The sequence below is a fragment of the Microplitis demolitor genome, chromosome 10 (assembly GCF_026212275.2).
Source record: "Microplitis demolitor isolate Queensland-Clemson2020A chromosome 10, iyMicDemo2.1a, whole genome shotgun sequence".
NCBI lineage: Eukaryota > Metazoa > Arthropoda > Insecta > Hymenoptera > Braconidae > Microplitis > Microplitis demolitor.
Window position 1 is genome coordinate 3,302,171 of NC_068554.1, and position 15,310 is coordinate 3,317,480.

General features: G+C 27.8%; 5 protein-coding genes across 6 annotated transcripts in view; 2 read left to right on the plus strand and 3 right to left on the minus strand.

The window, feature by feature from the left end:
- LOC103569958 (retinol-binding protein pinta) overlaps positions 1-3,586 on the minus strand; it is a 38,556-nt gene extending 34,970 nt beyond the window's left edge. The window contains exon 1 of the mRNA XM_053742396.1: positions 3,499-3,586. The gene's annotated coding sequence lies outside the window, so the exon portion shown is untranslated. The remainder of the gene's footprint in view (positions 1-3,498) is intronic.
- Positions 1,308-2,950, minus strand: LOC103570058 (cilia- and flagella-associated protein 251). Its single transcript, XM_014441927.2, has 2 exons — positions 1,920-2,950; positions 1,308-1,784 (listed from the first exon to the last, which is right to left on the minus strand). The coding sequence occupies exons 1-2, from the start codon at positions 2,669-2,671 to the stop codon at positions 1,499-1,501; spliced, it is 1,038 nt and encodes a 345-aa protein (XP_014297413.2). The 5' UTR covers positions 2,672-2,950; the 3' UTR covers positions 1,308-1,498.
- A 921-nt stretch (positions 3,587-4,507) lies between the features above and the next one.
- Positions 4,508-8,526, plus strand: LOC103569957 (protein fem-1 homolog A). 2 transcript variants are annotated; one of them, XM_053742382.1, is made up of 9 exons: positions 4,508-4,713; positions 4,819-4,887; positions 5,191-5,646; positions 6,052-6,360; positions 6,539-6,902; positions 6,980-7,040; positions 7,119-7,289; positions 7,353-7,598; positions 8,018-8,526. In XM_053742382.1, the coding sequence occupies exons 3-9, from the start codon at positions 5,208-5,210 to the stop codon at positions 8,363-8,365; spliced, it is 1,938 nt and encodes a 645-aa protein (XP_053598357.1). In that variant the 5' UTR covers positions 4,508-4,713; positions 4,819-4,887; positions 5,191-5,207; the 3' UTR covers positions 8,366-8,526. The 2 variants fall into 2 exon arrangements, with proteins under 2 accessions (XP_053598357.1, XP_008545745.1); XM_008547523.2 differs by lacking the exon at positions 4,819-4,887.
- A 340-nt stretch (positions 8,527-8,866) lies between these two features.
- On the minus strand, positions 8,867-12,908 carry LOC103570057 (protein Skeletor, isoforms B/C). The gene is made up of 9 exons (XM_008547658.2): positions 12,481-12,908; positions 11,909-12,128; positions 11,690-11,798; positions 11,376-11,614; positions 10,801-10,969; positions 10,623-10,734; positions 10,261-10,533; positions 9,371-10,024; positions 8,867-9,304 (listed from the first exon to the last, which is right to left on the minus strand). Exons 1-9 carry the CDS (start codon positions 12,530-12,532, stop codon positions 9,108-9,110), a joined length of 2,025 nt encoding a protein of 674 aa, XP_008545880.2. The 5' UTR covers positions 12,533-12,908; the 3' UTR covers positions 8,867-9,107.
- Positions 12,909-13,537: 629 nt separating this feature from the next.
- Positions 13,538-15,252, plus strand: LOC103569955 (7-methylguanosine phosphate-specific 5'-nucleotidase). The gene is made up of 5 exons (XM_014441963.2): positions 13,538-13,787; positions 13,870-13,968; positions 14,077-14,146; positions 14,382-14,965; positions 15,035-15,252. The coding sequence occupies exons 1-5, from the start codon at positions 13,761-13,763 to the stop codon at positions 15,134-15,136; spliced, it is 882 nt and encodes a 293-aa protein (XP_014297449.1). The 5' UTR covers positions 13,538-13,760; the 3' UTR covers positions 15,137-15,252.
- The last annotated feature ends 58 nt before the right edge of the window (positions 15,253-15,310 follow it).

A 15,310-nucleotide genomic window follows, 5' to 3' on the forward strand; every position in this document is an offset into this window, starting at 1 on the left:
AAAGTCAGACTACCAAATTATAAAAATTCAAAATTTCGATTTTCAAACGAATTTCAGGACGTGTAAAAAAAATAAAAATTGATACTTCCGAAGAAATATTAGATTGAATGAAAGAAATGAAGAGCATACTTCAACTATACCGCCGATACTTAAATATTAAAGCGGGACAAAAAAAAATAAATAAAAAGGTATCGAGGAAAAGCATAATCTAGTGCAGTCCTCAAGAGTCGCCTAGTTGTCTGGTAAGAGTTTTATTTGTTGTTGTTGTTTGTAGCTTTCGGTCTACTCTGTTACCGCGTAGATATATATGAAACATGAGTGCGACACTTTTTGGTAGTCAGATGAACAGTCAAAATGACACAATGGGATCACGAGCCACGCCCTGGTACGGCAATCGAGTGGATTTCCCTAATACAAATACGTGAAGACAGGCCATGAAATGCACCGCCTTTTGATACTACTACCATACATTATACATGTTTTATTTGATACATGTATATATATGATTATATAGATGTATAAGTTTTTCTGGAGTAAATTTGACGTTAACCAAATAAACACATTGGGTATCGGCAACTTTTGAAGTGGATTGTGGACAGTCGTTGTTGACGTAGACCCCAAGGGTCTCCAGTGAATATAATCCACGGTTTCCTATTGTCGGCAACGATTTGTCGGCACCTTTGCAACTCACTCAGGGACAATATTCCATTGCTTATGTCCTTTACACTCACACGCATTCTCATTATTGTTATTATTATATTTTTTTTTATTATAACTTTTAGTTTCTTTCATGGAAAAAGACACGTGGAATATAATCATGTATACAGATATAAAAATATATATGCTCAACACTTTCTTGATGAATATCAAGACGTCATGACTTGAAAGAATTTTTTTTTTTAAGTATCAGTGGATTTATAAAAATGACAATTTTTCAAATGCTCGTAACTTGTAATATAAAATGGATGAAAAAATTTCAAGCAATTACGTTTTGATATAAAGTTTATGAAAGTTTTATGTAATTAATTATTTTAAAGTTATAAGCTGATGTAAGTTATTAAATAAAATTAATACGTGTGAAAAATTCATAAATTTATTTTTAAAAATATAAAGAAAATGTTATTTGTTAACATTTTAAATTTTAAATTTAATTTATGAAAATTATTATGAAAATAATCATAAACTGAACATTAAAAATAAATTATATCAATAAAATAATACAATAAAATAATTGTTTAATTATAAGTTTAATTACTAATTAAAATTTGAATTATTTCAACAGTATTTTAATTATTATTAATAATGTTATTATAAAAAAAAATATGGACTAAGTTATGAAAAATGATCAACAATAACTTTTTAAAGAAATAAATAATTGAGAATTTAAAGGAATATAAATAGTTATACTAATAAAATTCCTAAAGACACTTATTTATGAGTAAATTATCTATGAAAACTATGAAATCTATCAACTATCAAAAGTTCTATGACAAATATGTCAGTGACGAGTCGTATCGTCATGATCTTCAAAGTGAGCATACAGCAGTTGATGAGTTTCGTATAAGTTATGACAAATAATACACTCCCATTTATCTTTTCTTTCACCTGCACAATAATTAATATGTTCATCAAGTTTACCTGATGAACTAAACGCCATCTTACAAATCCTACACTTCAAAATATCTTGACCTGGTAATGAGTTCGTTAAACCTATCAGTTTATTTTGAACTTCGACGATTTCTTCAACAGCTGCTAATTTTTCTTCGTGCTCAAGAGAATCTTCGCTAAAAAATTAAATAATTAATAAGTATAGAATATATTTATTTAATTAAACTAATTATACTATGAGTAGTGTACTAATAATCCAGAGTTTGATGATAATTTAATAGATTAAAAAGTATATAATAAAATATACTTACTCATACAGCGACTTATCATGAAAATCCACTTTGCAAATCTCACAATTATAATTATTGTTATTTACTGCGATATTTTTTTTATAATTTCTCCATTTCTTAATTTTAGGATGAACTTCTTTTTTATGAATCTTAACATCATCTTCGTCAAGAAACGCTTTCTGACATAGATGGCATTTAAATCCAAGTAATTTATTACTCTTATCATTATTAACATACGCTTTTTTATCATCTTTCGTTTCAAGAAAAGCTTTAATTGTTTCTTCTTTATCTCGTATGTTTACTTCTCCAGCTTTTTTATTAACTTCTTCATCTACTATATTTACTTCGAAAAATTCTGTAATTTCTTCTTCCGTTTCTTCTGATTTTTCTCCTTTATCTTCTTCTTTTCCCCTTTCTTCTTCTTCATAATCTTCTATTTTTTCTTCTAAATCTACTTCTTCAAATTTTTCATTTATTTCTTCTTCCTTTTTTTCTCCTTTTTCTACTACTATATTTACTTTTTTAACATTTCCATTTATTTCTTCAGTTTCATATAATTTTTCATCTTCATTATCTTCTTTTTTATTATTAATCTTTATGACAAAATTACTTGTTTTATTTAAATTATTTTTATTATCACAAAACGCTGAATTTAAAATAATTGCAGCAGATTTTTCAACTCCCGAGTCAGCACTTTCATTTATTGCCTTCGTTTTTTCACCATTCGATTGACAATTAATCACTTTATCAATTTCTATCACTAATTTATACATATTATTATCTTTCAAAATTACTATTCTTCAATTGATTATTTATTATCACTAATTAATTAAATTATTCACAATAAAATAAAAAGTTTAATAAAAAATTTCATCACTAACACGCGGAAATTCACTTTTATACATTTAAACAATAACACAATAATTATTAACTTAATTAACTGATAAATGTATTCAATAATTAATTATCCAATTATAATAACTCATTTGTTTATATTTTGACCGGATATATTTTATATTTTTCCTATTTTATGTGAAGGTTATGTAGGCATTTTAAATTATAGAGGGTAGAGGTACCTCTACCCACCATATTTTAAATTTAACCGCGCGGTGGCAGGACACTATTTTAGCGGGAAATTTGAAATTTATGTTTTAAGAAATTTCTTAGGATGACGCTTGGCATTACTGACAACGCAAAAGCACAGGATCAGTTTACTCAAGCAAATAATTTAATTATAAAGACTGATTGGAGATAATCCAACTAATTGATATGATAAATAAATCATATCAATAAATAAAAAAATATTTAAATGATAGTAAAGTTAGCGGACATCTGACAATTTAAAAAATTTTTAAATAATAAATTAAAATGCTGCATTTATATGAATGTCAATGTAGCAGACACCAGACAACTTTTAAATTATTGATAAATAAAAAAAATGTAAAAAAATTTTTTAAATTTTAAATAAATTTATATACTTGAAAAATAAATTATCAAAAATTAGAGACAAAATTCGTAAACTAAAATAAAATGGCGGCAGAGTATGATAGAAAAATATTTAAAATATTAAAAAAAAAAACACTCAAGTGTTTTAACAAACCTTGGTGGAGAAATAATATGCAGAAGGGTGTCCTAATACACTTGGAGATTTGAATTAAATTGCTCCAAGCGTATTGCAGCCAAAAAACGTCACTTAACTGCTATTTCCCACCAGACGATGCCAGTTGAATTTGCTCAGGAACTTGAAAGTTATCAGCGTCAGCAATTCTCAACATTTTACACTCGAACTGAACACAACACTTTACACTAGCACTAAACACAACTACACCACAGATACTTTGCACAATTTAAATTAGTAAAAGATAAGTTTAACAATCACTGTGTTTTAATTCAAACGTAGAAAGATCTGGACTACTACTGAAGTTGTCGATGATACTGACTGCCGCTATGAAACCGTCAGTTGATACTCAGCAATCGATTTTGCGATTCATTGAGCGCGCTCCCACTTAGCAAAAATTTGAACGTCGAATACAGCGACGCGTAAAGGCGGCACTTGGCGCGAAATTTCAAAATTGAAATTTAGTAATTTTATTAAAATTTATTTGTGAATACGAGAGATAGATCTAGAACATTTTTGAATGCACCCATAATTCAAATATTAATACGCGCACTTTTTTAAATTTCATTGTTTTAATTAATTTATTTAAAAGTTATACATTGTCTATCTGTTGCTTCATATTCATTTGAAATATCACTCACTGTAGTCAACTTGATTAGTTCCGACTTTACCAAAGTAACACTCTCTTTTAAATCAATTCACTTCACTTTTTATAATTAATAACTATTTATTAAATAAACACGATTAAATAAAATATCTTTAGCTTTTTAATTTTTCCGAATGAATATCCAAGCCTGTTAACTAAAATTCCAAAGACGCTCGATTGCAGATGGCGCTAATTTTGAATATCCCGTCTGAAGACTTGGGGAAATAAAATGAACTAAAATTAAGTACCAAAAAAAGGTACTTACCGAATGCCCCTTCTCTTTTAAAAATTAAACAACACGCATGCGTCGTAAATATGCCAATTTAACTACACCAACTACACATTTCACACATGAACAATCAACCAATTGACATTGACAACTAAAACTCACTCCACCGTTACTTCCATTGTCAATAAATTGTTTAAATAATAATTACCATAAAGCTGATATTTAAATTTATTAATTACACTGCAAAATTTGAACGCAAAGCAGAGCTTGGAGTTTATTGTCAAGCTGTCTGAAAATAAACAATCTGGCTGGAATATCTCAGGTTATTATATTTTTTATTGCTCCATATACAAAACTAATAATAAATCTTACTCTAAAATAATATCATATATACATACATATATATCATTTATTTATTCTTTGTTAGATTTTTTAAAAATGAGTAAATGTAACTAACCACTGTCAATTTTTAAATTTCGAAGTAAATAAATAAAACGTAAGTAAAAAAAAACTTAAAAATACATATTTAGATAATTTAAAAATTACGCGCTTTTTTTTTAAATTTAATTCTAATTTATTTGTTTATTCAAAATTTATAAATTCTCATATCTGCTACATTCATACGTATTTTTTAAAAATAATTATGATTCATAATCAAAGTGCACAAAAGAAAGAATGAAATAAAATTAATCATTAGAATTTTCATTGTTCGATTGACAATAAATTTATATTTTACTGTATTGTATAATTGTATAAAAAACTACAAACAAATTTATTAACATAATTTTATTTGTTTTAGGTGATAAATAATTATTAATGGGGCTCCATGAATATTCGACCTGCCCAATGGACCAGTTATTTGAAGATTTAATAAAAGAATTAAAGCACATAGCGCCCGGAGCACGTCTATCCTATTCAATAAGAAATCGTCTAGAGCAGCATAAAAAATTCCTACGAAAAGAAATAGTGAATCGTGTAAAAGATGACTGCGCTCCGTTATTTATTGCCTGTAAAAGCGGTCACGTGGAGATTGTGGAATATCTGATAACAGTATGCAATGCTGACATTGAGCAACGAGGGATGTATGAAGTACCTGACGATAGATCTGTTCACTTCGTAACACCTCTATGGTGTGCCGCTGTTGCTGGTAAACTGCCTGTATTGAAGTGTCTTGTGTCTCATGGTGCTGATGTCAATGCAGTGTCTGATACTGGTTCAACACCCGTAAGATCTGCGTGCTTTATGACACACTTAGGTATTTATTTTAAATTACCAGCTCAACAATTGTGTAATTTTTTATTTTTATCAATAGACCAATAGAGTAGAAGCTGCATTTGTAGCCACTGCTACATTTTTTGATATTCAATACTTTATTTTAATTAACAAAAAATAATTTATCATGTCATCGCGCATTTTTAAAATTTGAATATTCAAATTTTTCAAGTTTCAAAAACTGGCCCTCAAGAATTTCTACCCTACGACTATTCAATTTCAAAACACAGAAAGGGACAAATTTTTAAAAATCGATTTTTCATTATTTTTAGTTCCAGTGGAGTCTTGTAGACATGATTAAAATTTTATTTTTGTTAGTTAGTGTTTTGAAATTGGGCAGCCGCCTAATTAGTATTTAAATTTCGTAAATTGTATATTTTTTTTTTAGATGTTGTGGAGTATTTAGTTGAAAATGGTGCTGATATTATGCAAGCTAATTATAATGGAGGGACATGTTTAATAAATTCTGTTCAAAGCGTTGAATTGTGTACATTTTTATTGAGAAATGGTATTGATGTTAATGCAAGAGATATACAAAATAAGACTGCCTTACATTATGCAATACAAGAGCATAGATTTGAAACAACAAAATTACTTTTAGCGTACAATGCTGATCCACATTTGAGATCAAGATATAATGATGATGCATTGCAGACCGCATGTATCAAGCAGGCGACGCAAATATTCGATTATTTAAGTAATTATCACATGTATAATTTAAAGTCAATCGGCAAGACAATTATTTTCATTACATTTATAATTAGCAGACAATAATTAAGTTATTTTAAGATGAGCCATAAATTAAAACAAGGAAAATAATTGCCAGCTCAGGTCATACATAGTTTTATTTATTGTAACTAATGTGTTATTTATAGTTGAGAACGTGCATTATTCACCTGAAAGTCTTGCAAATGCCCACGAGTTAATGGGCTCAACGTTTTTTGATGAACATAACGATGCACAGACGGCATTAAAGTACTGGCGCAAAGCAATGGAGATAAGAAACGCCAATCTAGTCGATAATTTACCACTGCCGAAGAAACCACAGATGCCAAAGAGAGATTGTTTTAGAAATATCGAGGAATTTTCTACCCTAGATGAATTGAACGCTATCGCATATGATCTGGACGCCATACGGATACAGAGCTTGCTAGTTTGCGAGCGAATACTTGGTGAGCATCACAAAGATACACTTTATAGACTGATGTATCGGGGTGCTGCTTATGCTGACGCTTTGCGGTAATTTATAAATAATTAAAATTAGGTGTTTTTTTTTTACTTTAAATTATAATTATTTTTATTAATTATTTTCGTAGATATCAATATTGTATTGATTTATGGCGACGTGCATTAGAAATTCGTGTTAAAAATGATTCCGTAGGTTTATCTTTATTTTAATTCACTAATAAATACAATTTATTTTTTTCTTTATTTATTTATTTTTCAATTTTATAGATACTTTTTACTGATACCTGTTTTACGGCACAAGCTATTGTGAGAATAATGATTGATTTAAATGAATCAATTGAATCTAATGGTGATAAAGAAGGCCCAAAATATTCGGATGTTGTTGGAGTATTTAATTTACTTTCATGTCAAATTATTGAAGCAAGGCAATGGCTTCAGGTATTTTTATTATTTTTATTTCATCATTTTTACCCATTTGTTAACTAACTTTTTTTTATTCAGCAACATCCGATTCATAGAAAACAACAAGACAACTACGACCGTATATTAAAATGTGTAACACATTTGATATATTTATTGATACAAACAGGACAAACGGATGAACAGAAAGCAGAAACGCGCCAACTTGTACATAAATTAGTTAAACAAAATCCACGATCAGCGTTTACTGGTGATACGTTATTACATCTATGTTTGTCAAGTATAAATACTATTTCGTCAAGTTATTTTAATTCTGAAATTACTCAGGTATTTATTATATATCCATTCATTTATTTATTTACTCTTTATTATTTAACAGCATTCTCGGACAGTTCCCCCCACTTTTTTTAAATTTTCAATGACTCAGCTGTCAACCGTATTCAAATTTTATTAATTATTATTATGGCCTTTATTTAGACCCAACAGAAAAATTTGCCAACAACAGGATCACTTTCTAATGATACAATAAAAATATAAAGATGACTTAAACTAAGAATGAAATAAAATAACTGGTAGCTTATGATTATTGTCAACTAAGTAAATTTAAATTGTAAATCATTAAGTTTGACAAGCGAGATCAGGATAGATGCGATTATGAATTAATTAAATGAAGAACAAAATTAAAGGCCTACCCTACCCTCCATACTGAAAATGCCCTTAAATTACAATAATTTTTCTTTTTTTAGGTAATCTTCCCAGAAATAGAGACCGTGACATTATTACTAGAGTGCGGTGCTCATGTAAATGCTAAAAATGAATTACGTTCAACTCCACTTCACGTCGCAAGTAATGCTTACAATTTTCAAAACTCGTTGATTAAATTATTACTAGATTACGGTGCACATTTGGATACTCCGAATTATATTGGAGATACACCCGCACGTTTCATAAGAAGAAATCCTCACAATAGTGTGAATCTCGTTAATTACATGACACTTTGTTGTTACGCAGCACAAGCGATATTGAAATACGAAATTCCATGCGAAGATTTGCCTGTGACGTTGCATGAATTTTTGGAATTTCATCGGGAATAAAAATAATTATTTAAAAATTTTAAATCATTAAATTAAAACTCTAATCTTTATCACGTCTTATCAATACGCGAATTATACGGTAAAGGATCAATATAAATACAAACATATAAATACACGTATTAAATAAAAGAGACAAAATAAGAGAATTAATAAATTTCTAAGTATTGACTTTAGTTAATGAATAATTAATTAAATAATTTTTAAAAAATTTATATCGTTAAATAATTTTTAAAGACTGTTTTGTTAATTTTTATTGTTTCTCTTTGTCTTTATTATTGCATCACATTAATTTTATAAAAAAAAATATAAAAATCATCACATAATTATCGTTACTAAAAATATCAAATATAATTAACTATTAATTAATTAATTAATTATATACATTTATACTAAGAAAGATTTAATATAAGATCTGAGTGATAATATACATTTTAAGGGATAGTTATAATATATATAATAATTAATATATATGTGCTCGCGTTACGAAAATATGACACATTGTTCAAAATAATAATTTTTTTTATTATTTGTAAATTTAAAATTTTTTTTAATTTCAGTGCTAATAATTTTTTACATTTAAATTATTTACAATTGTAATTATTAATTATTCTCATAGTTAAATTTATTATTATTATTATTATTATTATTATTATTATTATTATTATTATTATTATTATTATTGATATTTATGATAAATTTACGGCTTAATAAATTGAGCAATTTAATGAACATATATTTATATTTATACAGTATAAAAGAATATAAATGTAATGACTAATAACCAGGTGGTTGTTACAGTAACGGCATTGCTGCTACTGACACGTATGTAAGCATCGACTACGTGAATTTTCGAGCCCATATTTGCGTGCGTAAATGAATTGTAGTAAACAGTATCAGGCCAACTTGAATTAGGAGTTACTTCTAGTATTCCACCGTCACCTTGAGTTTAAAAAAAAAATTACCACAGGCTGCTATTAATTAATTTAAAAATAAAAAATAAATTACCTGATTCACAAGTATGAATTAATGTACGATTAAATTTTTTAAATGATTTGAAATCATCGTCGAGCCGACGATCACGATCTCCATGCTTGCTAACGCAAAGTGGACCAACGGCAGTAGGTCTTGGTCTACCGCGTCGCGTAAATTCAACACCAGCTAGTACTCTGACTTTAGCTTGAGCGACATCAGATAATCTGTCATACCCACCGTGTGGTTCGTCAGTGATAATTAATGGGTGATAAAAATTAGGACTGTGAGGATTATTACCACCGTATACACGGAAACTGTACGTCAGTCCACGTCGTAAATATAATTCCGGCGCCATCAGACCATTTATATACCAGACGTATCCCATTGAAGTGTGTCCCGTCATTCCCTGGTATCCTTTTTTTCCACCAGAAGGCCCTATCGTTCCTTTAAATGTCCTGATGCTGCGGTCAAATATATCCAATTTTTCCCATGGTTCTGTCAATTTTTTATTTATTTCCGTAAAATCAACGCAAGTATTTTCGGGCTCGACTCGATTCAACTCAAGTCTCAAACTAGTTTTCGGATAGTAATCGTGAAAATTTGGTTCTTTATTTTCATCTAAACGACCTAGAGCCCAGACTACATAAACTGGACGGTCTGTTCGATATTCTTTGTCTCCAGAATCAGCTAGAATTTTAAATCAAAATTATTTAACAAAAAAATTCATTTTTATTTCCCATTAAAAATTTTTTTCCATGTAAAAAATTTTTTTCAAAAAATGTTCGACATGTAGAGCTTTTAAATTTGAGACTACATTTTTTCTTCATTCAGTATGTTTCAAATTTCTAAGTTCTACATGTCGAATTTTTTGTAATTTTTTTCTAACGAATTTTTCTACTCAGTAATTTTTCTTTGAAACTTACAAGAAATTAGAGTACGTCGATAAGTAATTATTGTTATTCCATTTTCTTTTCCAGCCGTATAAAGTTGATTATTATCAATACCACCAACTAATTCATCTTTACAAACTCCTTTATACTGCCCCAATGTTTTACCACAAGGCGCTTTTGATGTTACATTATAATCAGTTGCATATCCACGCACACCATCCATATACGCAATAGTAACATCCGCACCCTCCATTTGACTTTTTTCTTCAGATCCTGACAGTCCAAATCCCATGTATTCATCATCACCTTCAGAATAATTATTTAAATAAATAAATTAAAATGACTACTTTCTCTTCATCATGAAATCAAATTTAAAAGAAAAAAATTTTCATTACCAATTTGTCCAGATAATTGTATTGTTATTTGCGGACCAAATATTTCCCAGCTGACTTGATAATTTTTATGTAATTGTACACAATTTGGTAGAGTCTGCATATGTTTTATAATCTGAAAATTTAAAAGGAATAAATATTTATCTGAAGAAAAATAGTAAAATGTTTAAATAACAATTACCTTGACTAAAGAAGGCGGTACATTCAAACCGTCAGGTATTATTACAGATCCATAATTACTTCTTGTATTTACATCAAATATACTTAACCAATTTATTGTAAACACAGTCATCTCACCAGGCAATTGAATAATTATATCTTCGCCTTTATATTCTCTCAGTGAATCCAAACTATTGACAAATAAAATTTTAGGGATGTGCGAGTCGTGTTCAAATCAAATCGAATTTGATTCAAATTTGAATTGAATAATTTGAAAATTTTCGAATTATCCGAAATTTTTCGAATTATTTGTGACTTTTCAGAAAAAGAATTTGAGAAAATTCTTATCAGCTTTCAAATATTCAATGAAGAGCTTAGTTTTTAAAACAATCAAAAATTAATTTTTTATAGATTCTGAACTCTATTTACCTCTGGGGAAATTTGAATTAGAAAAAATTTTTTAATTTTAAGTCGGTCAAAAAACAGTTTTGGAATTGCTCTTAAATTTTTAAATAATTCGTCAGTTCATACTCGCACACCCCTAAAAAAACCCGCGAATTTAAATTTAAAATTAAAAAAAAAAAAAAAAATACTTACTATCCATAATCATCAGGTACTTTGACACCTTTGCTGGATGGTTGAGGCCCTGGACCGACCCAAAAATATGTATCATTACCTTTACCATCGTATTGAAATTGCGGAATACTTATTGTCTTGGCGTCTAAGATAATAATCGGGTCAGAAGTAACGCCGTGTGATCTTCGGGTCAATTGAGATATTTTTTGTGGCGCCGGTGGTTCAAATTCTTCAGGAATGTAAATGTCACCGAATGTATTCTAAATAAATGTTATAAATTAAATCAGTTATATACTAAATTTATAAAATAATAATAATTAATAAATTATAAATACCTGACTTGTAAGGTCATAAATTGCAAACCATTTTATATCTCTTATTTTTTTATTATCTGGTAGGGTCAATGTAAAGTCTTTGTTGAAGTAACGATCTAATACATTAGTTCTGTTCATCAAAATAATAGACATATTATTAATTATTTATAAAAAATAAAATTCAGTAATAAACTTCAAATGTATATGGATATAAATATGTATTTATTATTCAGTACTTACTTTCCCCATTCATCAGGAACAATAAAACCCTGTGGGCCAGGACGATTTGATGCACCAGCCCAAAAAAATGTGTCAGCGCCATTACCATCATAATTAAATGATGTTAATAATAAGGTATATTCATCAACAGCATATATATCACCTGACACTTGATGATGATATGCATTTAATTTGCCTAAATATTTTCCTTTATATTCTTCATCAGTCTCTTGAGTTATGACTTAAAAAAAAAAATTTCTTGTATTTTTAAACACTAAATTTTCAGATTAAATCCGGAGTAAATGCGGAGCGAATGACTAATTTATTTAGCTCGGAGTAAAATTAACTCCGAATAGGAATTTATTTTAATATTAAAATTCAAAATCAGAGTGAATGCAGATTTAAATAAAATTCAGACCCCGAATGAAGTGATTTTTTTTTAACTCCGGAACTCCGAACGGAGTGAATTTGAATTTAAATAAAATCTGTAATTACTCCGAATTTACTCCCGATTTTTGTGTAATAAAAAAAATTGACAGCAAATTGTTGATTAATTCATTAATTAATAATAATAATTTTATAAAATGACTCACCAATTGGTAAAAAAACTAAAATAACAAAAAAGTCAGTACATTTTTTAAACATTTTAAAACTTAAATTAAATAGACTATTTATTACTTAAAAAAATGAAACATTTTTTAAAAATAATTATTTTATGCACATATGGAATTTTTTTTTTTTATCAAATGATTCACGGTCGAATGGTGAATAAATATTAAGAGAGCGCAAGTGATCTTGGATCTTGACAGAGAAAAAAAATAACGGATTTGTTTAATAGTTATATACATAGATAAATATATGAATGTATCTAGCCATATGTAAAATAAGAAAGCCAGATGTTGAATTATTTTATTCGAATGGTTAATAGTACAAGTACTTGAGTTGACTGAAGAATCTAAAGAGAAAGTATACGGAATACCTTTGGTAAAAAAAAACTATTTTGTTGATTGCCTTGGAAAAAAACCGTTATTTCCGCTGCAACTATAAATATATCGATAAGTTGATTTATTTATATATAAATAAATAAATCTCATAAATTTTGATTGAAATTTGTTTTAGCAATTTTTAGATTTTCAAAAAAAAATTTTATTTTTTTTTTTCTTCATTTGTAATTAAAAAATTTCATTTTCAAATTTTTAAGAACAATATTAACAGTAATTATTATTACTATGATTATTATAATTATTATTTAATAATTTTCTTTTTAATGACGAATAGAAAATTTTTTTTTAATTTTTCAATTTTCCGCGCATGCGTCGTTATAATTATAATTATTTAATTATTTTTTAAAAATGAAAACTAAACTTTCAAACTGACTTTACGATTATTGCGCGCGCCGTATTTGGTTATTTGACAGATTTTTAAATTTCGCGCCATCCAAATTTTTAAAAAATCATTATGATAATAATTATTAATTTTTTAATATTAAGTAATCGATGTTAATTAAAAGAAGTATATAATTATACTTCAAAAAAATTGACAGGGCGCGAAATTTAAAAATTTGTCAGCCGAAAAAATTAATCATTTAAAAAACCAGCTAACGTCAGCATGAAAAGGCGCCTTTACTTTTTACTCATTAAAATAAATTTATCATCATATGTTTTCTTGTTAAATAAAAAAATCTTCACACGATATATATGTATACAAAAAAATGACCAAATGAAATTCGAGACAAAAGTTAAACGCTTAAAATAAATTATAATCTTATATATTTTTTATCAACAAGACTGACATATTATGAAAAAATAATATTTAACTTACAGGATACTTTAAAGATTAATAATACTCATAAATATAATAAATTTTATAAATTATGCCATCAGACAATACATTTGAAGACGTAAGTATAAAACGTTACTCTCAAAATTTTTTTTATTTTATTAACATAAAATTTTTCTCATTTATTCATTTTTTTTTTTTAGTTCTCCATTTTAAGTGGAGACAATGTTAAAATCCGTGACATTGACAATGTCATAAATAAAATTAAAAAAATACGTAACGATGGGCCAAATAAACTTCAAGTAAGTTCGTAATCCTCTATATATTTTTTTTAAATTAATAAATTAATTATTTTTAACATAAATAAATTACATTAATAAACATAATAATTATGGTGACGTTTATTTTAGATTGTCACCGATTTCGACAGAACTATTACCAAACAACATGTCAATGGTAAAGAAGTTCTCAGTAGTTTCGGTAAGTTGATTTATAAACTAATATTAAGGGCCAGTCATGAGTTATCCTGCCTACGGCATAGAGACTTTTGTGACTCGTCTCTCCCCATTACCACTGCCTTATTTTTAAATACTTTTCTATGAAAATTTAGCAGAATATTCTTGGAATGATACTTGATAATGTCACAAGTTTTAAGAATTTTAATAACGAAAGCACTGAAGAAATAATATATTTAAATCTGCAAATATTTTTTCAGGGATATTTTTCAGAAGTACTCAAATATCTAGTGAATTAAAAAAAGAGGAACAAAGATTATTTAAAAAATATCGACCAATCGAACTGGACCACGACTTGGACCTCGATAAAAAAATCACTGCGATGGAATCCTGGATGAGGGAAACCGAAGATATTCTTAAAGGAATCGATTTTGACTCCTACGAAATTGATCAAGTGGTACAGGTCCACGGTACTGATGTAAGAGATCGAACTAAAGAGTTGATTGACAGATTGAATAAAGCCGCAGTACCCGTTCTGGTTTTCAGTGCGGGTCTGGGTGATGTCGTGGAAGCTATTTTAAAATTCCATGATGTTCTTTTGAGTAACGTTAAAGTCATATCTAATTTCCTGAGCTATAAAGACGGTAAATTAAATGGGTTCAAAAATGATAAACTGATTCACGTATTCAATAAAAATGAAGAAGTGATCGATAAAGATTATTATAATACACTGAAATCTCGAAGTAATTGCATTCTGATGGGCGACATGACAGGCGATGCCACCATGGCCGATGGAGCCGATGGTATCGACACAGTTTTGAAAATCGGCTTTCTCTATGAAAATGTAAGGCAGTTAATTTTACAAATTTATTTGATTTGAAAAAAAAAAAATAATATTAATAAATTTTTTCAGGCCGAATCTGCGCTTCCGTCATATCTTGATACTTTTGACATAGTCCTCATCGATGACCAATCAATGGACGTTATTATCGATATATTAAGGCCAATAATGTAAAAATTTTATTTATTTTTACTACTTACTATAAAAAAATAATTAACTCATTAAATTTAATACTTTTTTAAATATAAATATTAATAAATAAATAACTAACCATAAAAACAAAAATATTGTTCAAGTAAATTGGAATGAATAAAAAATTTTTTCTTCAATAACACGAGATTTTTTTTT